Below are 24,662 nucleotides of genomic sequence, written 5' to 3'. Positions count from 1 at the left end.
GCACCGGCGTGGGGACGTGGCTAGATCCTCCTTGGACAGGAATCCCCAGCAGGCCTGGTCCTGGAGGCAGCAGGGAAAGCTCCGGCCATTGCTCCCCACGAGTTTAACTTTTTCCTGTTACTACCCCTTTAAACCGGTCTCCCTTCATTGGAGTGGCTGGGCATCCAACCAATCAGCGAAATACACATCCCCGCCAGGGTCCCGCCCCTCTCCCGAAGTGACCCTGTTGGTGTGAACCACGCTGCCTCACCAGGGAGGGGGAATACGCCTCAGCGCTGCTCCTGCTCCCACCCACCTCCCAGGGCGCGTTGTGCTTGTTCCCCGTTCGGAAGGGACGAGACGGGTCAATTCACCAGCGCCCGTTGCTGTTTGACTCCCTCCGCGTCCCTTCCACGCCCCCCTCCCTGCGGAGCCAGGTGGTACGGGCCGGCGCCCTGGGCGGAAGCAGACACGTTTCTGCTTCCCTTGGTGAGGCGGCCAGGGGCAGAATGGCGGCCCCGGGTAAGGAGCAGCCCCCCCCCTTCCTGGGGTAGCGGCGGGGGCGCACTGCCCTTCTCCCCCTGTAGGGCGAGATGGTTCCGCCTGTCGGGGGCGCTCCCCTCCCACCCAGGTGGGACCCGGGCCGCACAGTCTGGGGAGGAGCGTTCCCGGGCCGGTACGCGGCAGCCCCGCCCGGGGGGCGCCAAGGGCTGTGCGGCCGCCTCCCCGCCCAGTTCCGTGTGCCCCGTCCCTAGCGGGCGTGTACGATCCCCAGCCCTAGGGGGGCTGGTCTGCCCGGTGCACGGGGCGTGTACGATCCCCAGCCCTAGGGGGGCTGGTCTGCCCGGTGCACGGGGCGTGTACGATCCCCAGCCCTAGGGGGGCTGGTCTGCCCGGTGCACGGGGCGTGTACGATCCCCAGCCCTAGGGGGGCTGGTCTGCACGGGGCGCGTGTCCCTAGCGGGCGTGTACGATCCCCAGCCCTAGGGGGCCGGTGTGGGGGGGGTGCTTCTGGGATCCGTTGATTCCTAGCCCGGGGAGTTTTTGTGGCCTTCCTTCACGTTGCCGGGGACTGCCTGACCCAGACACGAAGGATTCCGGGTGTAGGTTGTGTCATTGTGTTGGAAGAGGGAGGCTGGCTTCGCAGGTTCCCTACAGATGGTCTGGCTCGGGCCTTGCCACTTCTCCTCTGGAAGTGCATTTCATGGCCGGATCCCTTCTTTAATCCCTCCCTGCTTTAATTCCTACGCTTCCCCTGCACTTTGTGACCTGCGCTGTCTCGGAGGAGCACGGCAGTCACACTGGCTCGTAGATTGAAATGGGGCTTTAAGGTATTTGGGGCTTGATCCATTGATGGTTTTGAAAATTAGGTCAAAAGCCCGTTAGCCTGACCTGGCTCTCTTTCTCTGTGCTTATGTTCTCTATTTTCATGCAGTTGTCCCACCCCTTGTCATTCTTTTTTCCCTTGCCTTTTCGCATAGGGCTGCCAGAATTTAACAATTACGTTAGCACTGTCTGTCTCTAGTAGTGCTATTGATGATTTTCCCATCTGGTAGTGGAAAATAAAGGTCAGCAGAGCACAATTGTGCAATTGAGATGCAATCCCACACTGAAATCTTTCCTGCACTTAGTTTCCCCAGCTGCTCTCTGACCAGCTTTCCACCCGACCCCCCTTGGGAGCCCTTTCAGTTATGTAGGAACCAAGTCAAATCTTTCGCTCCGTAAACTGCTCGCAAGGGACTCCTGAGCAGTCCTGCAGCTTAAATAATATCTTTCACTTGTCTATAATATTCTTGCAAAGCTTTATGTCACCACTTCTGACTTGAACAGTTTTACTGGTCACTATTCAGAACTGTCAGAATTATTCAGGGACTTCTGTCAGTTGCCTCTTGCGATCTGAGAGCATCGCCTCTGCAGTGCTCTCAGCCTGTGCTATCCAGAAGAATGAGAGACCAAAAGTGGCCTTCAGACTAAGTTCTGCTCAGTTCTGTGGAGTTGATGCGCCAGAATAGGTATTCCCATTTGAAGTGTTTTCAAATTGGGTGGACCACAGTAACTGCTAGTCCAGCAATGCTAACTATTCACTAAAGCCAAACATAACTTCTGTTAATGAAACAAAATGCACTCTGTTCAATGGCATCTTTCTTTTTTCAGGTTCATTCTTCATCTTGGCTTTATCGTTTGTGGCCAGCATCCAAGCTCTGACACCTACCCATTATCTCACAAGGCGTGATGTGGAGAGACTGAAAGCTTCCTTGGACCGCCCATTCAATGATTTAGAAGCTGCTTTTTACTCCATCGTAGGACTCAGCAAGCTGGGAGTGCAAGTGTCTGATGAACAAGTGAGGAGATGCTGCAATAAATTGTATAGTCATAAAAAAGTCACCTCTCACCCTTTTTTATCTTGAGATCTTTTTCATATGTTGCTAAATCCTAGGTTTTGAGACCGGGTGGAAGCATTTCTGCATATCAGTAACTTGGTTAGGTACCTCCTGCTGCACTAAGTATTTCCAAAAGCAGTAACATTAGAATGGTGCCTGAAATAACTTACTAATATTGATTATTGGTCGTCTTTCAAGCTAAGGATCTGAGTTTTCTTGGCATTTCTTGAACTATTGTGTTGTAATGTAGAAAAAAATATAATACAGGAAGTGCAGCATTTTGTTGATATGTGATCAGTAACACTGATTGTGAATTTTACCCGTCCCGTACTGTAGTACTATGCTGCATTTTTTATTTGGGAAAACTCACAACTACATTTTCCTCTCCAGTAGGTCATGCTTAATAACAACCCGGATATTAACAGATTCTGGTTAATAGTAACACTTGCAGTGAATCAGTCCCATGCCATTTACTTTCTTGTTAATGGGGTTTGGGTATTGGCAATAGGCATGCAGGCACACAAGGATCTCACAGGAGGTAAGGGGCTGCAGGCTGTGAGGGGAGCGTGTGGCAGGGCAGTAATTGGGAGAAGAGCTGCAGCTTGAATGCTGATGCTGCGTGGTACCTCTCACTGTGCTCTCCACACTCTTCCCTGACTGCAGCTTCCTGGCAGGGCACAAAGTGCTGGGACGTGCTGAGTCCCAGCCCCCGGAGAGCATAGGGAGAGGTGCCATGTGCCTTCAGGGGCCCCCAGCGCTCCTACTCCCCATAGAAAGCCTGGGCATCCAGGCTGCAGCCCACCTTCTGTCCTGCCCCCAGGCAATTTTGCGGGGCTGTAGCCAGGAGAGGCACGTCGCAGCACTTTCTTCCCTCGCAAACCTGCCTTCTGCTTATTGGCAACTGCTGGATAATAGCAACATTTTGCTGACAACTGAGGCATTGCTAATAAGCAGAATCTAGTGTAGTTACTTACTACTCATAAAATGTCAGTACTGACAAGACCACTCATTTTACTACATTAGCTTGCAATTGTATTAGCATACTTTTCAGCTCCCTTTTGTCATTGAGTATCGACTATAGGGAATGGGTTTTGTCATGCTGATTTACTCAAAACGTCTCACTTTCATTGAAATCCGATGACCACTTTGCAGTTGTGTTAAGTTGGAATTTGCAGTGTGCGCCTGTCCGTTTCTAGTAGCTTTGTTTTAGCTGGTATAGTGGAAAAACTCCCACATAATTTTCTCCTGTTATTCTTGGCTATAATATAAATATATTTCTAGGGCATGCATCCCCAGCATATCCTAAGCTCCTAGCATCTTTACACTCTTTTCCTACTATGAGTAATTCATCTTTAGTGTTTCCATGTTTTAAACGAGTGTAAATATCACATCACCCTACTCAGATGTCACCTAGTTAAGCTATACATAGTTAGCTGTTTCAGTCCTTTCTCATAAATAGTTCCTCTAGCCCAGTGTTTCTCAAACTTTTGTAGTGGTGACCCCTTTCACACAGCAAGCCTCTGAGTACGACACCCCCCCGGCCCCCGGTATAAATTAAAAACACTTTTTTAGAAATTTAACACCATTATAAATGCTGGATGCAAAGCAGTGTTTGGAGTGGAGGCTGACAGCTCGTGGCCCCCATGTAATAACCTCGTGACCTCCTGAGGTGTCCCAACCCCCAGTTTGAGAACCCCTGCTCTAGCCCATTAGTGATAGTGTTACTGTTCTTTGAACTCTTGCCGTTTTGTCAGCAGTAGCATAGCTTTTGCTTCTACGCTGGCAATATGTGTTCAGTATGTGTGTTTTTCTTCTTTTTTCTAGATCTTATACTTTTCCATGGTTAAGAATAATAAGATAAGAATGGCCATACTGGATCACAGCAATGGTTCATCTAGCCCAGGGGTTCTCAACCTTTTTCTTCTTGAGCCCACCCTCCCAGCATGCCATAAAAACTCCACAGCCCACCTGTGCCACAACTGTTTTTTTCTGCATATAAAAACCAGGTTTGGGGGTAGCAAGCCAGGCAGTTGCTCAGGAGCCCTATGAAGTTGCTCAGGCTTTGGCTTCAGCCCTGGGTGACAGAGCTTGGAGCCCTGGACTTTAGCCCAGGTGGTGGGGCTTTGGTTTTCTGCCCTGGGCCCCATCAAGTCTAATGCCAGCCCTGCTTGGAGGCCCCCCTGAAACCTGCTTGTTGCCCCCCAGGGGGCCTCAGACCCCTGGTTGAGAACTACTGGTCTAGGCCAGTATACGGTCTTGCAACAGTGGCTGATTGCAGACGCTTCAGAGGCAATGAGAACAGGACAGTTGTTGAATGAGCCAACCCAAATTGTCCAGTCCCAGCTTCTGACAGATTTAGGGACACCCAGAACATGGGGTTGCATCCCTGACCATCTTGGCTAATAGCTATTAATGGACATGTCCTCCATGAACTTACCTAAACTTTTTTTAACCAGTTGTACAAGTATTAACAAAATGCTAGCCAAATTCATAATATTTTAATACCCAAAAATACTGCATCTTGTTTAACTTCATCCAGTAGAATAAATGTATCCAGACTCTGTGGTACAGATTTGCTCTCCACTTATTCAAGGAGCAGCTATTCGTATAATATCTACAAATGGTTGAAAACTCTGTCCTATTTTAACACAAGTTATGTGCCTTATTGTAATGATCTGACTTCTGCTTATCCCTTTAGTCTGTCAATGAAAAACTTGTCATAGGGTGCAGAGAAAAATTCATATTGCTTAACTTCAAGTTTGTATTTGTTGAGCTGATTTTCCTCCTATTTATTTTTGGAAGTCTGGATTATCATCTGCTAACCATTTCATGTTTTTAAATCAATAAAATCACTATTCACATGGATTTCCTCCATCCTTGAAGAGGCGGCTCTGTCTGCTAAATACATTTTACGTCCAATATGGTTAGTAAAATTGGACACAGTTTTAATTCAGTGTTCATTTGCATTGTAGACAACATGAAAGTGATTTGATCCCTGTGCTTTCTAGAGTGTGTTATCTTACTTTGGGCTTTTGGTCAATACAGGAATGATGTGAATTGCATGCAGTTGTTTCCTTTGCAAAGAGTATTTAAGGTGGTCTTAGAGTGTCACTGAACTCCATGTTTAGTGGCAACAGGCATGACTCAAATCATAAATTGACTTGTCTTTCTGCACAGGCTGCATGTAGCTTCATCAAATCTAACGTGGATCCCAACAGTGTCGATTCCCTTTTCTATGCCGCACAAGCCAGTCAGGCTCTGCCTGGATGTGAGGTGAGTTCAAGCCGCTAAATTATAGTCATTTCAACATTTGCTTTTGTTCTTGGCCAAAACTATTACTTCATCTTATGTTAGCATGCTGTAAAGTGGTTGTGTTTTATCTTATGATTTACAAAGTACTTTGAGATCCTCTAGGACAATGGTTCTCAAACTAGGGCTGCCGCTTGTTCAGGGAAAGCCCCTGGCGGGATGGGCCAGTTTGTTTACCTGCCACGTCTGCAGGTTCGGCTGATCGCGGCTCCCACTGGCCGCGATTTACCGCTCCAGGCTAATGGGGGTTGCAGGAAGGGCGGCTAGCACATCCCTCAGCCCATCCCTCCAGGGGCTTTCCCTGAACAAACAGCAGCCCTAGTTTGAGAACCACTGCTTTAGGATAAAGACTATGATATAAAATCACCTTTTCCTAGAGAATCCCAAGGCATTTAATAAACCATACATATAAAATATGACAAAAACATAGCCACCTTGCAGCATACTAACAGTAGGGGGAAGTAGAAGTTGATATATAAACAAGTATTTTGATCCTGAACAATTTTGAACATTTGGACAAAAATTTACCTTCTTCACCTCACCTTGAGTTTTAATAAGGCAGAAAGCAATCCGGGGGTTTTTTGTACTTCAGCACTATCAGCATTTTCAGGCAGGGGCACAGCTTTGAGGCCCTTGTAATTTGTACATACAAAAACTGCATTAAAATAACATTGACTGCTTGATTTTGAAACCTGAAGTTAGAAAATGACAGATTTAGAGTGATGCGTGCAACCTTAATTCTGCCCACTTGTGTGTCCATCCTGTGTACTGAATGCAGCAGTGGACCCTGCGGAAAAGCAGTATGTGGTCGTATAATTAAAGACTGTCACAACGCACGTGCTTGCATAAGACCACTTGATTGCTAAGTTATATATGTATCTTGTTACAAAACGTTCCTTAATATGTTCAAAATTCACGTACAACCCAAACTTGAGTATACAGCTACCTTGATTGCTATACAGCCCTCCCTCACTATCCAGTTACTCTGTATCCTTATGCCACGTGGCAACACTGGTGGTTATCCTGCAGATATCCCTTCTGCCCCTGGACAGTCACCCCCTTTTATCAACACAAATTCCCCTCCATATCATTCCTGGTGTCAGAGGATCTCAGGGTTGTGAAGGTTGCCACCTCACCTTCCACCCCTAATGCCTTGACTAAGCAAACTGCATGCATGAACAGATAGCTGATATGGTATCTGAGGCAGAGCCAGCCTCTTTTGGGGTGGGAGGTGGTCCTCATGTTGTTCGGGCCCCTCCCGGTGAATTATTGTATAGCCAGAAAAGAAGGAGCCACTATCTTTTTGGTAGGACTCACTGAAACTGATCGTATTGTACTTTATTAGCTCTTAGGGACAAGGACCATATTTTTGTTCTGTGTACAGCATCTGTCACAATGGGGTCTGGTCTTTGACTGAGGCGCCTGGGTGCCACTGCAATACAAATAAGGTTTTTTGTTTTTGTTTTTTTTATTATTTAACCTAAAAGATAACAAATGACAGAGGACCTTTTTCCCCTACGAGATTCTGCCCATTCTTAGGTCAAATGTTGAGCACCCTTTCATTCTTAAGGACAGATTCATTTAAACATGGTCTTACATTTTCCGTGTCCTGTCTTAGGTTGCTATTTCAAATGAGACCGGAGAGCTGCTTCTTGCAGCTGTCAGTGAGGATTCCTCAGTCAACCAGATCTTCCACGCTGTCGGAGCTCTGAGTGGCTTTGGGCTTCCTCTAGCATCCCAGGAAGCACTTAGTGCCCTCACTTCTCGTCTTAGCAAGGAAGAGAATGTCCTGGCGTAAGTTTTGCAAAATATAAAATAATTCAATCAGCTACATATTCATCCTTTGTAAAGATGGTTTTCTTTGAAGTGACGGGCACTTGCATATGTATGGTTTTCTTGTAATGCAGATTTAGTGAATTAGACACTGCGTTTCCAGCGGTGACTTCTATCCACTCCAATGTTTACTGCTTAGGAGAATAAAATGCTTGTAAATAAGCAGGTGAAAATATGCTCTCTTCCCTTAATTGTTCACCTTCAGGTTTTGCAAACCAGTTTTTAAGAACAATGATCTTAGAAGAAACTGACGGGTTTTTTTAGAAAGTAAAAGTTCATTTGTTTTGATTTCTGGAGAATCTGGCTTGTGTTCTGCCTCAATCCATTGCTCAGAGATCAAGAGTGATCTAATTTGGGGGTAGGGGGGAGAATCCTTTGTCTGGTGGCACAAGCATTGTGATGTTTAGCATCCTTAGAATTTGTTAATAGCTTTATTCAAGTTGATAAGCTTGGAAAGAGAATGGAGCTGTTCGGAAGAAGAGAGGAAGCTTTATAAGTGCTAAGACCCTCAACTCCCACTGAAAGACGACGGGAGCTGAGCCCGTCAGCAGATTGTAGTATTGGGCCCCTTGATAGTTCAGACCTCTGAAGTTACCTGTACTGGTTGGCAGTCATTTGTTTTATCTCATAAGGTATGCTTTGCAAGCGCAATTTCTCTGTTTTGAACATCCAGCTGAGGCTCTGAATAAGAAGCTCTGTCCTGCCAGTATTGTAACTTCAGTGCAATTTGTTTGTTTGTGACACTCATATGTCAATCAGCTTTTTAGTTTCGTATTAGGTAGGAGATGTACTCAAGAAAACCATATCCTATATGTAATAAGCACTTACTTTTGCCAGTGAACAGACTTGTAGATCATGAACAGAATGGACATTTACTATTAAACATCCTGTCAGAATAGTACATTTGATTGAGAGTCTTGACCTAATTGTTGTATACTTTGCTTGTAATTACATCCCTTCCTTTTCCCACACCCAACTCTAAGCAATTCTCTGCTCATTTTGAAAAATATGCTAAGTAATTTTGTGTAGTACAGATAAGCAGTAGCAAGAAACTAGTGACCTGAACATCCATCTTTAAAAAAGGGAAGAGAGGGTTGTGAAAACTATTACACCTTGAGAGTGATCCATTTGTAACACCGTAATTTACTTTGAATAATCTAGGGCCCAGACTTTTGAACGTAAGTTCCTAATATCAGCCCCTAAATCCATATTTAGGGACTTATAGGGGTGTTCTCCTTTTCACAAGTGTTGGGCAGGCACAACTGCTGTCAAAGTCAATGGGACTTCTGGATTCTCATCGTCTCTGAAAATCCTTAAGCACTAAAATGCAAAAAATTCGACTCATGGTTTTATCGGTAATGCAAGTGCAGTATTTTTTTTACATATACATGCATTTTCCTTAACCCAATAGTGTCCCTTTACTTGACATAGCTGAAATTAAATATTCAGTTTCTTGTGTACCTCTTCAGGTTTCTGTTGCCCCCTGAGAACCCCCCACCTCCACAAATTGACTGACAGAATGTACTAACTGCCTCTGTTTTCCATTTCAGTTGTAATTCAAACTGTGTAATTGCTTTGGTTTTAATGATGATATGCTTTTAAACTGATAAAATCGCACACTACTTGCTCATCCCTGCTTTGATTTTCATTGTTCCAGAATCATTCAGGCGTTACAGATGGCATCCTACTTGTCCCAGCAGGCAGACCTGAGTGGCATTGTGGAGGAGATAGAGGTAGTAACTTGGCAATTTGAGAGTAAAGCAAGACGGTCGTTAGAAATCCGCAACTCTGAAAGATTGTTTTAGAATGCAGCATTGGCTAACTCCCTCCCTTCTCTGCAGTGTTGGAATTTGTTCAAAAACTCCTTTCAAAGCAGAATTCTTCCTTGTGAATAAAATTGAACAAGTATGTGGACTCTAGATCTAACAAAGGTGATCTTAAATTCACATTAAACCCAGAAAATTACTAGCGGCGGTTCAAGCCAATTAATGCCTTTATTTACTACTACTGGTTTTTTTTTTTCCCCAAAAACAATGATACTAGAGTATTTTCACAGAATCTTAATGTAGGACTGGAACGGATCTTAAGACATCATCTAGTCCAGCTCACTTTGTTGAGGCAGGACCAAGTATATTAGACCATCCCTGACAGGTATTTCTCTAACTTTTCTTCAAAAACCTCCAATGTCAGGGACTCCCCAGCCTGCTTTGGACACCTTTTCCACTGCTTACCTATCCCTATAATAAGAGAGTTTTTTCTGGTATCTAACCTAAATCTCCCTTGCTGCAGATTTAGCCTGTTTCTTCTTGTGCTACCTTCAGTGGACATGGAGAACAAATTGATCATTCTGCTGTTTCTCACTGCCCTTAACATATTTGAAGACTGTTTTCAAGCCCCCACTCAGTCTTCTTTCCTCGACTAAACATGCCCCCTTTTTTAACCTTTCCTCATAGATTAGGCTTTCTAAACGTTTGATCACATTTGTTGCTCTCCTCTACACACTCTCCAATTTGTCCACCTCTTTCTTATAGTATGGTGCCCAGAATTGGACGCAGTGCTCCAGCTGAGGCTCACCAATGCCAAATAACACTGTAGAAATACCTCCCATGTCTTACATACCACACTCTTGTTAATACAACCCAGAATATTAGCCTTTTTTGCAACTGCGTGACGTTGGCTCATATTCAATTTTTGATTCACTATAACCCCAGATCCTTTTCAGCAGTACTACCACCTAGCCAGTTACTCCTTATTTTGTAGTTGTGCACTTGATTTTTCTTTCCTAAGTGTAATATTTTGCACTTGTCTTTATTTAATTTCATCTTGTTGATTTCAGGCCAATTCTCTAGTTTGTCAACGTTGTTTTGAATTCTAGTCCTGTCCTCCAAAGTGCTTGCAACTTCTCACAGCATAGTGTCATGTGCAGATTTTATAAGTGTACTCTCCACTCCCATCATCCAAGTCACTAATAAAAAGCTGACACGACACCCCCCCCCGTAAAACCCCATTTTGAGTATGGTCTTTCAACCAGTTGTGACTTACCTTATAGCTATTTAATCTAGACAATAGTTCCCTAGTGTGCTTATGAGAATGTCATGTGGGACTGTGTCAAAAACCTTACTAAAATCAAGGTATGTCCTGTCTACTGCTTCTCTCTCTCCCTCATCCACCAGGCCAGTAACCCTGTCAAAGAAAGAAATTAGGTTGCTTTGGCATGATTTATTCTTGACAAATCCTTGTTGGCTATTACTTATAACCCTATTATCCTCTTGGTGCATACAAATTGATTGCTTAATAATTTGTTCCAGTATCTTTTCAGGCATCAAAGTTAGTCTGACTGATCTGTAATTCTTCGGGTCCTCTTTGTTCCCCCTTTTAAAGAGAGGAACTATGTTTGTCTTTCTCCAGTCCCTGGGGACCTCACCTGTCCACCATGAGTTCTCAAAGATAATTGCAATCATTCCAAGATTGTTTCAGCTACTTTCTTAAGTTCCCAATGATGGGTTTCATCAGGCCCTGCCAACTTGAATACATCTAACTTATCAAAATATTCTTTAACCTCGTTTTTCCTATTTTGGCTTGTGTTCCTTCCCGTTTATTGTTAATAGTAATTACATTGAGCCACAGTTTACCTTTTAGTGAAGAGTGATGCAAAATAGGCATTAAATGACTACTTGATGTTGTCCATTATTAGCTCTCCTTCCCTGCTAAGTAGAGGACCCACACTTCCCTTTGTCTTTCTTTTGTTCCTAATGTATTTAAAGAACCTCTTCTTGCCTTTTATATCTTAGCCTTTCTAATTTTGTCCCTAGATGTTTGTGCTGTTCTTTTATGTTCACCCTTAGCAATTTGTTCATGTTTCAGTTTTTTTGTAGGAATCCTTTTAATATTCAGGTTATTAAAGAGCTCCTAATGGAGCCATATTGACTTCTTACCATTCCTATCTTTTCTTCTCACTGAGATAGTTTGCTGTTGTGCCTTTTAATATTGTCTCTTTGAGAAACAGTCAGCTCTCCTTTCCATTAGATTTTCTTCCCAGGGCACCTTACCTACCAGTTCTGAGTTTAAAGTCTACTTTGGCCTTGTTCTGCTGCTCTCACTCCTTCCTTTTCTTAGAATCTTTTTGAAATCTCATTGCATGATCGCTTTCACCCAGAATACCTTCGACCTTCAGATTTGCAACCAGTTCCTCCCAGGTAGTTACAATCATGTGTAAAACGACTGTCCCTCTAGTTACTTCCTCTGCCTTCAGAAACGAAAAGTTCTCCTCAGTACATTCCAAGAACTTACTGGACATTTTTTATTTTGCCCTACTAGTTTTCCAACAGATGTCTGGGTAGTTAAAGTCCCTCATTAGTACCAGGCCTTGTGTTTTGGATATTTTCATAGCTATAAAGGTTGTTCAGATTACAGTAGAGAAAATTCTCATAGTGATCCCAGTACAAATACTCCATGAACATACGCCCAATAGATGGAATTAATCCGAGTAGTTCTGCTGTCAGTGGTACATGTGTTTACCTTTCATACAATTTTTCTCACTTGTTGCCGCCAGGACCTTGTTGCCCGCTTGGATGACCTAGGTGGGGTATATCTGCAGTTTGAAGAAGGACTTGAGACTACTGCATTATTTGTTGCTGCTACATACAGTCTGTCAGACCATGTGGGTACAGAGCCAGCGATGAAGGAGGTATGTACCAGATCCTATGATCCAGAGGGTGTAATAGCTGGTAAAAAACGCTTGTGAAAGAACATTAATTTTTGTATCTGGAGATCATTAAAAGGTGTAAGCAGCATGTCTATCTGAGAGCAGGAATTGACCCATAGCAAGGATTTGTAGGTTTTAAAGTTTTACACTGTTTTGTTTTTGAGTGCAGTTATGTAACAAAAAAAAAAAAAAATCTACATTTGTAAGTTGCACTTTCACAGTAGAGATTGTATGAGGTGAATTGAAAAAAACTATCATTTTTACAGTGCAAATATTTGTAATAAAAAATAATTTAAAGTGAGCACTGTTCATTTTGTATTCTGTATTGTAACTGAAGTCAATATATTTGAAAAATGTAGAATAACATACAAAAATATTTAATACATTTCAATTGGGTTTCTGTTGCTTAACAGTGCGATTAACCGCAATTAATTTTTTTTGAGTTAATCGTGTGAATTAACTGCAATTAATCGACAGCCCTAATAGAAATCATTATTGCGAGCCCTCTACAGGATCATTTACTTAGTGTCTTTCAGGGTAAAGTTCACTGAACCTCAGTGTACCGTTATAACCTGTTTTATGTAAGGACCTGAAAAAAGAAGCTATGCTGAGCCACTTGGTGCATCATTCAGGTAGTAGCAGCAATGGAGGGGGTTGAGAATGAAGCCTGTGTACGGAATCTGAGTTCATTCTTGGCCCTTTTCCATGCTGCTGCCACGTAGACTTGATGCTGGAGTAATTTGGATGTCGCTTTTGACACAGAGGTTCTGGTGAACACAGTTGCACATTTCATGCTGTCAGAGTCCCAAGACAGAAAAAAATAAATTGGTCCAATTAGAGAAAATTGTTTAGCGTTGATTCTAAATCAGACTGTCAGGAGCTCTTTTTTGTTGGATGACTTTTTAACTGAATGGGGAAAATACCTCCTTTTCAGAAAGCTGCCCAACTTATTTTAAAGTTTAGTGGGTTTATAATATTTAAAACAACTCCCCTTACAGTTTTCATGGTGTTAAACCAGTGTATCTGTTGATGATTAAGTCCCCGATCCTGCAAGATTCTCTGTTCTGTTGAAGAGCTCTTCGTGAGGCTGACACATAATAGAGGATCTGATGCTGCCATCTGGGTGCCTTCAGTTGGGGTGTCTAGCCTATTGACCATCAGTAGATGCAAACACAGGGAAAAATGAGACATCAGTGGAAACTAAGCAACCTAGAAGAACTTTAAATGTGTTTGAGAAAACTAAAAGGAGATTGTTTAGGAGGTGACTGTGGTGGGTGGTTTTGGTCTGGTTTTGTAATGATAAACGAACTGTATCTGTTCCTCAGATATTGGACGGACTCTCTGGGATGAGAGCTTTTAATACAGGCCTCTTATTGGCTTTGAGTACCATGCCATTTTCGTACCTGAAGTTGGCCCCAGTGCCTGTGCTTACATCAAGGGATAGTCTTATAGTTTGAAACAAACAGGAATTCTAAAGATTCTGTATTAATTTGGGCTTCATCCTCCTGTCTTGTGCTGGGAACTCTAGACCCAAGAGCAAGAATCCTAAGGTTCAACCCAGTCAAAATACAGGTAACTAACCTTCCATTGTTACAGGGCTGACCTAATAATCGTTCAAACAAAATGAATTTACAATACAAGAAACATAAATCTTGCAGCTGTTTGGGTACTGTATTTGTGTTTGAATCAGACTATTTCGCCAGTCATATCTGCAGAGAGATCTAAGGTAAAATCACAGGAGTATTAGTCAAGGCTTTTATTCCTGCACAAGAATGTTTTTAGCACTTTGTTAGGCTAGGCCCTTCTCAAATGTTGGGGGAAGCAGCCCTCCCTCTCCTTCCTTCCTTCGCCACCCTCCATGTTTGGTTAACACATGATTGGTTCCTCTTTGTTTCAGGATCAGATAATCCAGTTGATGAATGCAATTTTTAGCAAGAAGAACTTTGAGACACTCTCTGAGGCCTTCAGCGTGGCTTGTGCTGCAGGTTCTTTATCCCAGAACCGCTACCACTTGCCCGTCATTGTTGTTCCTGATGGGCCAGCAGCCGTGTCTCATCATCAACCCATACTCAGGGTGAGCTCCTAGATCTGAATTTGTCCATAATCTTGGCTCAATCTGCAGTGTTGCAGGGATGGGATGGCTTAGTGCATTGGATAGCGCCTTTCACTTCTGGCACCAGGGCTCAAGTGCATACTTACTTCACCTAGGCATTGAATGTGGATTTAGAAATTGAGTCTTATGGACCCCCATGTACTGGGGACTAAGCAGAGACAGTCCCACAAAAAGCACCACAATGTTCAGCATTATTGCTTTTATTAGGAGAATTAATAATGTTTCTCATCACAATATGAAGGCATCATAAGGAACTAGATAGACTGAGGACGCTGTGTTTCAAACTTGATATGTTTGGCAGTCAAATCATGGGGAATAGTAGTAGAGGGCAGGGGATTCCTACAAAGTGAGTTGTCTTTGGATGCTTCTCAGTCTTCCAAGAATTAGCTCCCTTGTTGGGTAGCCTTCCCAGAAATGTGCATCTCACTCTTACTAATCACTTTTTTTCTTTTTCTAGCTGCAAGTGACCAATGTCATGTCACAGCCACTGACTCAAGCTGCTGTGAAGCTAGACCATGCCAAGTCTGTGTCTACCAAAGCCACTGTCCTTCACCAGATGCCGTTTGTCGTTTCAGAGTAAGGAACAAACCTGTTTCTACTGTTTGACATAAAGCAACAACCTCTGTTATAAAAACAGTGGATTATTCCCCCTCTTCTCTGCCTCTCATGAGAAAGAAATGCCTGTTGAATGATGGAATACTCAAGGCACCATAGTATCAGAGGGGTAACCGTGTTAGTCTGGATCTGTAAAAGCAGCAAAGAGTCTTGTGGCACCTTGTAGACTAACAGACGTTTTGGAGCACGAGCTTTCGTGGGTGAATACCCACTTCGTCGGCATGCATCCGACCAAGTGGGTATTCACCCACGAAAGCTCATGCTCCGAAACGTCCGTTAGTCTATAAGGTTCCACAAGACTCTTTGCTGCTTTCAAGGCACCATAGTGATTTATTGGTGAGCGTAGTGACTTTGAGTGCTCTTTAGTAATGATACTGAATCGTTGCCACATATAATTTCCCTGCTGATACAATTCTCCCCACCCAAAAATATTTCTGACTGCTGGGAGGGAACATATGGTGTTTTTCCTCTTTCCCTAACCCCTTGGATGGATGAAGAATGATTTTGACAGGGCTGATCTGTATGCTTAGGGCTGTCTTACTTATTTTGGATAGTGTGGTATATGCTTATCATAACGATATTTGTTCTGACATCAGACTTGCACCTGAGATGTGGATTTTACGAGCCACATATGGTGCCCTAAACAATCACGTTTGGAGTTACTGCCATAATCTGTCAGTTCAGACTGATCCAGCAAGAGTTTGCAAGGGTGAGATGAAGTTGCCCCACCTTCAAAAGAAATTATCATTCCTGCCCTCCATTTTACTGTGTAAATCCACTCTGCTATAAACTTATTGTTCTTCTGCTCATGACTGTTAACCATTGCAGTTGCTGTAGATAGAGAGCATCTCATAAGTCTTTCTCTACCAGAAAAAATGCTGTAATAAAACTATGATGTAGTGTACCTAGAAAATATCAGACTTAAAAGTAGAAGATATTTTTATTTTTGGAAGGGTTCAAGTCTCTTTTTAACCAGAAATGCTGAATTCATGCTAATATTTTTCAATTTGTATATGCTGCTTCTCTCAGATACTTGTAAGCTGTAGTAGAGGAAAATCTAGAATACCCTACACTTTGGAGTCTTTCATTTCTGTATAGTTGCACAAGTTTCCAACTTGTTAGTTTCCTATATGGATATTGTAGAGCATGTGTTTTTCTGTTCTTTATATCTCTGCTCTTGTTGTCACAGAGACATCTTTGAGCTGAACTTCATGAATGCCAGACCTGCCAGTGGATATTATGATTTCTCCATCAGCGTCGCTGGTGACAGTCGATTAATTGCAAACAAAGTGGAGGTGGGTGTGTTTTGATTCCTGTCTAATTGTAAGGGTTTGTTCAATGGAATTGCTTTAATGTGTCCCATATGAAGATCTGGCCCATTGTACTGAATGTTCGCTATCACAATCTTCTGCAAAGCAGCAGACTTTGATGTAGCCTAAGGGGTTGAGCATGGGGCTGGGAGTCAGGAGACTAGGGGGACGGAGGGCTGTGAATTCCTAGCTCTGACCTTGGGGCAAGTCGCTTCACCTGTTTCAGTTTCCCTATATGTAAAATGGCCATAAAGTGCCTGGAAATCTACTGATGAAAAGTACCGAATGCTTAGGCTGTGTTATTATTGTTATGACTACCTCGGGATCAGAAGCTAGATCTGGAGGGAATCAATTAATTTTACTGATGATTAATCACTTGGGTAATATGTGTACATCAAATACAGAACAAAGATTAGTAACACTGGCGATGTAAAGCAACTGTTTGCATAACATTCATTAGTATGAAGTGATGGAAGAACTCACTAGAAATATTGGTTCTCCAAGCTATTCAGAATTTGAGTCCATAAACTTCAGGATGTGGTTAAAGAGCCATGTTACGCAGTTCCTTATATAACATGAAAATTAATCAGTTGATTTTTAATGTCTTTGTACATACTCTACAGTCAAACTTATGTTCCTTCCATCTTGAAAATAGGTAGACATTGATTTTCGTGTCAGAGCAAGACTGAGAGTGTCAAGTTGTGGGTGCAAATTAAAAAGCGCTTGTTCAAACACACCTTTGCTAGTACAACAGTCGCCCACTGCTTGTTAGTCGAATAAATGTTTGGGATTCTACTTTTTCCCCAGATTTGCCACAGGGAGAACATTTCATTCACAAAGTCACTGCAATGGTGACAGTTAGGAACAATCATCACTCTCCTCAAGTGATGTGTATTCTGGGGAGTTAACTTTTTGCCCTCAGTTGCCGCTAATGAAAAAACGGCATTTAAAATCTTACAGTTCAGTCAGCACAGAATGGGGGGAGGAAGACACTTATTTACAAGTGCTGGCCTCTGCCATGCTTATCAAATTGGCGTTGTAATTGCAGTAATAATTGCACTTAGTGTGTCAGGAAGGGATTGATGGTCTTGCTTAAACTCTCTCGAGGCATGTGGCGCCAGGGGGAATGCATTAATGCCCATGGCTTTGTGTGATCATCTCCTAATAATAAGACTCATTGTTAGTGGGGAGGGCTGCGGAGGAGCTGTGTGTTCGGATGCTGTCATTACCATTAATTGTCCCTAATGCATAGTAGTTTTTTACTGTAATGAGCTAAACTGCAGGGTTATTACTCCATGTGGAAAGACTGCATTTCCTGGCATTAAAATATTTGTGAGATGGGCTTGTGTGTAATAGTCAGTAAAGGGAACTTCATGGAATAGCACTGAGGTGCTCTCAGTTGCCTTTGAAACTGGAAGTGGATCAGATTTCACTTCCCTTGTTCCTGTCCTAGAACTAATGAAGTTCTGTTCTCTGGCTAGTTTGGGGCAGGATCCATTAATAAGAAGAGATCTTATCGGTAACATCTGTCTTGAAATCTCTAATTCTCAGTTGTAAAGGGACAAAGTCAAGATTGGCAGGGCCAAAATCTAACTTACCTCTTTTTTCACTTTGAACATTGCAAATAAAGTTCTTTGTGTAAGAGAAATCCTGTATGGCAGGGTCTGAAACTCAGAGAAACCCTACAGTAACAAACCATAGTACATGATGGGAAAACATCTTGGCAATGAATTGATTTTAACTCTCTAAGGAATGCTGTTTATAAGGGCAAAATTATAACAGGGTTCAAAAAAGAATTATATAAGTTCATGGAGGATAGGTCCATCAACGGCTATTAGCCAACATGGTCAGGGTTACAACTCCACACTCTGAGTGTCCGTAGCCTGTGACTGCCAGAAGCTAGGACTGGACGACGGGATGGATCACTCAGTGATTGCCTGTTCTGTTCATTCCCTCTGAAGCCCTTTGTATTGGCCGTTGTTGGAAGACAGGATACTGGGCTAGGTGGACCCAGTGTGGCCATTCTTATGTGAGGAGAACAAATGTGCCGATTAAAAGCTATACTCTGCAGCAACTATCTATGATTGGAAGGAAGCTGGAAGTAAATCCCACGTGATTTGATTGATTACTTGGATTGTCAACTCTTGAGGCAGAGGCTGTCCTATTTGTACAGCAGTGTCCTGGTCCATGACTGGGACACCTTGGGACCTCTGCAATACAAATAATAACTTGACTCTAATCATAAAGGAGAATTAGCTAAATTGAAGTAGAGGCCAGTAGCATTTGTGAGTCGTTTGGTTTTGCCTGGTGGTAAGAGATTGTGCAGAAAGTCTAAGTCAAGAAAAACATAGCAGGTTACTGTCCGACTTGTTAGCTAGATAGTAATAGGAACTGAGAAAAGTAGAAATGTATTTTAAAAACTGCGAGCAGAGCACCATACGTAGTTTCCATTAATTTTAAAAAACATATAGCGGGATCTAGTTGCTTGAACCATCTTCCTACGCTGCTCTCTATGAGCTAAGATGTGAAAAAATTATCTAAAAAGGGTCAGGTACCTGACCATAATGGACAAGCTGTACTTTACTGATCTCAGTGTGAGGTCTGGATTGTTGGCATATGGATGCGGGGGTTGGTATTGGAGTATTTTCTAAATGAATGATCTGTCTCCACCCCACCCCCAAATTCTGACAAAAGGGGTACTTCAGGCTTGTTCTTGATTATCTCTTAGGCATCTGGGAGTAAGGGGGCTTTCTAGATTTCTAAAGGAAAATGTTGGCATGAACTTTGTGTGTGGGGGTGTACTGTTAATTTCCTTCTTATGCTTGGCTGCAGTTGAAAGTAAAGGTCTCCACAGAAGTTGGCATTACAAATGTGGATCTTTCTACTGTGGATAAGGATCAAAGCATTGCACCAAAAACCACAAGGTAAGGCAATAGCGTGTGAGAGGCACTGGCAAATGGCAATATTGAGCCAAGGCCGCTGTTCAGTACTTCCTGATCTGCTGCTATGGAAGCTCAAGTAGTCTTTTGTATCTAAATGGCATCAGAAGTGTATCTGTCCCTTCTCCGTTCAACTCACAAATCCTTGAGAGCTCATTGGGGAAAAGTGGCTTTTTTTTTTTAACTGAAGAAAGTGCTGACAGAAGCTAGACAAGCCCTGTAGCCCTCAGTTACTTCTATACAGCTGCTTCATATTGGCAGTGCTCAAGTTAGCAGATATAAGTAGTTAAAATAATTGCTTACCTCCTTATGCTATTGGCAGATTTCATCTAAGATGAATGTGTGGTGTAAGGTCATGCTACTGCAAATAGAACTGGGTGAAGCTTGTCAGCTGAAACTTTATTTTCAGGGAAAAACATAGATTCAGCAAAATTGTGTTTTGCCAAATTGTTTCAGCCAAAAAATTCTGAAAGTTACAAAAACATGTTTTGAGATTTTCAAAACAAAATGTTTGAGTTGGGGGTGGTAAATTTTCATTTTGAATTTTTCTTCAATTTAATTTTTTTTAAAATGCAAATGAAACATTTGGTTTCTGGTCAAACAAATAATTTCATTCAACCCAAACCAAATTTTTTTGACTTTTCACTTTACTGGAAATTTAGTTTTCAGGATTTTTTTTGAACTGCCAGCAAATCAAGAAATCCTTTATTTGCCCAGCTCTAACTATAAATCAGTTTTTGTGAGGTTCCTTTAAATCCAATATTTTCCCCTTAATATACGCAAATAGCTTGCAGAAATAAATCATATTAAATCATTTTTTTCCCCCTCAGTTTTGTGGGAGAGAGTGGTGGAACAGAGAGGCATTTTAATTCTCTGAACTGATGTTCTGTTTTATCAAGTAATCTACAGTAAGTCCCCCATGAGTAAATCATGACACTGTTAGCCAGACTTACATGTCAGTTACTCCAAATCCTCTGTTGGAAAACCATCTCTAATCTTGTTTTATTCCCCCACCTCCTCCTCAGGGTAGCTTATCCAGCCAAAGCTAAAGGATCATTCACAGCTGACAGCCATCAGAATTTTGCCTTGTCCTTCCAGCTGGTGGATGTGAACAGTGGAGCTGAGCTCATCCCTCACCAGGTCAGGATGAATTTATGTAGTTATCCTATCATCTGGATGCTGCCTTTTGAGGCATTTTAGGCTGCACTTGCTGTTTGAAAAGCTTTCTTAGGCTTTGAAAACCATCCTATTGTCTTTGTTTGAAATGAATTCTGATGGGAAAATTGTAGATAAATACTTTGTGCACCCAAAAAGGAGGGAGAAAAGATTGGATCTGAACAGAGTGAATCCAGTTCACTTACTTTTTTTGTTACATTTTAAATAAGCCTCTACTAAGCTTTACTTCATGGCTTATTTAGAGAAACAAATACAGAGTGGAGGAAGCATCATCCTGTGCTGTAGAAGTGCATTTCTACCTTGGATACAGAATGTTCCCTGAAACTCCTATGCCTGAGGTTGCATTTGATGTAGCAACCTCGTGGTCCTTAGACCAGGCACGTGATGATAGTAATACATTGCAAGTTGAGCTCATTGCAGCCACAGCAGGAAATGCCCAGCACTCAAGAGACTTTGTGGACTGCGCTGTATTAGTGTGGCTACTGTGGGAAGGATTGTGCTCAAGTGATTCAGTAAGGTATCCAGTAGTCAGTACTCCTGAATTCTATTTCTAGCTCTGCCACTGAGTCACTAACTGTAGGTAAATCACTTACCACCATGTGCCTCAGTTTCCCTATCTCTAAAATATGAATACTTGCCTGCCTCATTGTGTCAAAATCAAGATTTCTTCCTGTGATGAAAATCTCTCCATAAATATAAAGCCATTATCACTTTCCTTCTCAGACATTTGTCCGTCTTCACAACCCAAAGACTGGGCAGGAGGTGGTGTTTGTCGCAGAACCAGACAGCAAGAACGTGTACAAGTTTGAACTGGACACTGCTGAGAGAAAGACAGAGTTTGATTCTGCCTCTGGTACCTACACCCTTTACTTGATAATTGGAGATGCCACTCTGGAAAATCCAATCCTGTGGAATGTGGTATGTTGCCGACTGTGCAGTGACATGGTTGTGGGATCACTGACAGTGTAGTGAGAAGCAATAATAGAAGCCTAGAAGAATAAAGGACAAACACTGTAGTTCTGTGTGGCTGATCTTGCTTCCTTTTATGGCATATGTAGACTTTGTTTAAAAAAAAAAAAATTGAATCAGTGCAAAAGCAAGACTAGAATGACTTTTCAGCTGTGTATGTCATGGATGAGCAGCCATGGAACAGGCTCTCTGAGATCTGTCCTGTACTGACTGGGCATAGGCTCAGAAACAAGCTGGCCCTGGAAGTAGCTTGTGTGTACCAGCTGGGATTTGAACATATTCAGCTGTATAGTGCTAAATGGAGGGCATTCCCTTCTCTATTCAGAAAAGGAAATGTCAGTTTAAAATGCAATTCAGTAGGTCTGTGTGGTGAGTTGTTCATTGTAGTGTGGCTGAATTGCTTAGTCATCTTTAATGCCTTCATTATGTTGGGGAATCTGTCTCTGTGAGGGAAGGAGGGTGTAATAGCCTTTATAGGTCATACACCAGGGTCATGGCTTTGTAATTTTGTTCAATTCCATTTCAGGCTGATGTCGTTATCAAATTCCCAGAGGAAGAGGCTCCATCCACAGTCCAGTCAAAGAAGCTTTTCATTCCCAAGCCAGAAATCCAGGTACAGCTCAAAAGATGGGAATGGTTTCTATTTTTGATAGAATATTTCACTTTTACTCTTATCAGTGACAGTCTTAAAAAGTAGCCTTCCATACAAGAGCATCTTCACCATGTTAGTGATGCCCATCAGAGGAAAACAAAAATAACTTCTCGGTGGATAGAGAGTTTGGGGTTGCATTACCTATCAGTAGGCAGAAATAAACTTTGCATCCCAGTGCAAAATATTGTGCCATCATTGAGGAGATCCATATCTGAGCAATGGGAACACACTCTGTCTCATTAGAGATCATGCTTTCTATGCTTCATCAAATGGAGACCAAAGAAAGCTTCCAGCTGCTAAAGATCTCTCACCCTACCTCTCCCTCCATGTCAGCTCATGGAGTAGCATCCATGATGTATGCTGAGTAGCCAGAGATTCCTTGTTTTACAGTCTACAAGGAAAAATTGACATTGCAAGAAAGCAAGTGATTACATTTGGGAGAGGGAGACACTCTCACAAGAAAGACGTGGACTGGGCCTTTGATACTTAAAGGAGCCGCCCCAATCAAAATTAGCGTGTGGGACCTGTGGCTGGGACAGAAACTAGTCCACCTGTTGAGGTGAAACTATTCTTGTGAAGTGCTTCTAAAGGGACTTCTCTCTATAGCACCTGTTCAGGGAACCTGAGAAGAGGCCTCCTACAGTGGTGTCCAACACATTCACAGCCTTGATTCTCTCCCCACTGTTTTTGCTCTTCATTCTGGTAAGTTGAATAGATTCCATATAGAATTTCTCTTCTGCCCTACAACCCAAAACTAGCACAGTAAACAACTACAGCCACACCTCTTACCCACACTCTGGTTAGGAGTACTTAAGCCAGTCTTGCTGTGATACAGAGGGAAGAACAGTGTCTTCCTAGAGGTCCCTTTCAACTCAGATAACTCTCTGGTTCTGTTTCATTCTGCGCTGGACTTCCAGCAAATCATCTTAAGGCACTGAACAGGTTAAAGAAAATGTAATAAAGCCCCTTAGCCTTGGTAGAGGTGCAGTTTTGATTCCCAGACATCAAATGAGAGGCTATCAGGTGACTAGAAGAATCCTTGCCTCACTCATCAGCATTACTTATTGGCTGATACAGCTTCTCTCCAGTCCTTAGAAAGAGCCTGATGTTAACAAGGCAGGGCATTATGGAAATGGAACGTTACAAGCAAATTAATGGAGCTACTCAGGGCTCAATCTAGGTGCAAAGGGTTGGACTAGCTTCAGTTCTAACTCCATGTCCCTAAATTGTTTTGTTGAATTTATGCTCCAGTTAGAAAACTAAGAGCACTGATTAGGATGAGGCATTGTACAGTATAAGCTTCTCCTACACGGCTCTGCTGACATTCTCAGTTCTGACTTCAGTTGCCCCTGCTGTTCCAGTCTTAGATTCTTCCAGAGCAAAGGCAGTCATACCAAACTGCATAGCAGTTTTTTGTGATGTCAATTCACATGCTAAAGGACTTGGCTGAGAGACCACCAGATTAGGTCCACATGTGGGAATCAATGAGCATTTGAGTTCATATTGACAGAGCTGAAATGTACAGCATCAGCCAAGCACCTGTCATCAACTAAACACCACTTCAGAATTTGCTTGCTATACTTCAAAATCTCTCTGCTCATCAAGTTAAATTATACATGGTTTGGTGGGATAAACATATGGCTTCTCTTTGAACCCTCATCCTTACCTCATTGTGTTCCAAATGCAACCTCTCCTCTTCTGAAGGCTTGGGGGCAATCGGACAGAGCTGTGTCCAGTGGCCTGGGGAATCCATAGTGCACTTGTTGATGACTTAGCCAGCACTCTCTCATTGATGCTTCTCCTTTTCATCTTCTCTTCTACTCCCTTCAAACTGATATTATTACATGGTCATTCATAACCTTTTATTTCTTCTAGAACTGTAGCTAGTTTCATCCTGGGTTCAGTAACAGAGCATTATGTTCAGTTACCAGTTTTATTCATATGAATTCGAGATAAATCAGATTTTTCTGAGGGAGGGATAGGTTTGGAGGCTTTGTTTAGCAAAATACTTATGTGAAATCCTGCAGACTCCAAGGTAGCTGGAATTTAACTCTTAAAAAGAGATACTAACTGACTGCTTTCATGAAAGCAGTCAAACAGACTTGTTATTGCAACTAGGAGCAGTGTCTTCTGCCTTAAAAGCTTGGCAGAAGTAGATGGGATCTTGGGTTGGCCACTGTTTAAGGGCTTGTCTACACAGGGAAGCTATTGTGAAATAAACTCAGGTGTGAATTGAAGCTAAACCACACAAAGACAGTGTTAGTGCAGTGTGGGGAGCTGTTGTGGAGTTGCTGTTCTGCAGTAGCTCTCCCACAGTAACTACTCCAGGCTGTTTCCTCATGTGGACAAGCAGTAACAAACAAGTTGGTTTTGCAGTCTTGGTCATCATTTTAATTGATTGAGGAATTTGAAGCGACTCCAATTTGAAAGGCATGTTGAAGAACTTTGTGGTTAACTGATGACAAATCAAAGCTAATGTCTAATAAATCCATTGTGATTGGGGTTTTATTTTTTCTTTCAGTGGATAAAAATTGGTGCCAACATCTCCAATTTCAGCTTTGCTCCCAGCACCATTATCTTTCACCTGGGTCATGCTGGTAAGTGCCAGAGGCTCTTTGCTTTGTATGACCTCCTTCCCACATGGACTTTACAGATGTACTCTGATGATAAATGGACTCACA

The 24,662-nt window shown here is 42.5% G+C and overlaps 1 protein-coding gene across 2 annotated transcripts in view; it reads left to right on the top strand.

Annotated features, from left to right (window-relative positions):
• The first annotated feature begins 285 nt into the window (after positions 1-285).
• Positions 286-24,662, top strand: part of RPN2 (ribophorin II) — a 31,782-nt gene continuing 7,405 nt past the window's right edge. The window contains exons 1-15 of one of the 2 annotated variants that reach the window (XM_032767325.2): positions 286-501; positions 2,134-2,321; positions 5,538-5,633; positions 7,288-7,463; positions 9,160-9,235; positions 12,055-12,189; positions 14,105-14,281; positions 14,778-14,896; positions 16,125-16,230; positions 19,078-19,169; positions 20,210-20,324; positions 21,084-21,278; positions 21,856-21,942; positions 22,588-22,683; positions 24,503-24,578. In XM_032767325.2, the coding sequence (XP_032623216.1) occupies positions 489-501; positions 2,134-2,321; positions 5,538-5,633; positions 7,288-7,463; positions 9,160-9,235; positions 12,055-12,189; positions 14,105-14,281; positions 14,778-14,896; positions 16,125-16,230; positions 19,078-19,169; positions 20,210-20,324; positions 21,084-21,278; positions 21,856-21,942; positions 22,588-22,683; positions 24,503-24,578 (1,747 nt within the window). In that variant the 5' untranslated portion in view covers positions 286-488. The remainder of the gene's footprint in view (positions 502-2,133; positions 2,322-5,537; positions 5,634-7,287; positions 7,464-9,159; positions 9,236-12,054; positions 12,190-14,104; positions 14,282-14,777; positions 14,897-16,124; positions 16,231-19,077; positions 19,170-20,209; positions 20,325-21,083; positions 21,279-21,855; positions 21,943-22,587; positions 22,684-24,502; positions 24,579-24,662) is intronic. The other variant, XM_032767326.2, reaches the window with a different exon arrangement.

This window comes from Chelonoidis abingdonii, chromosome 14, assembly GCF_003597395.2.
Source record: "Chelonoidis abingdonii isolate Lonesome George chromosome 14, CheloAbing_2.0, whole genome shotgun sequence".
NCBI lineage: Eukaryota > Metazoa > Chordata > Testudines > Testudinidae > Chelonoidis > Chelonoidis abingdonii.
Note: the sequence above shows the minus strand (reverse complement) of the source record. Positions and strands in the feature narration are given on the sequence as shown.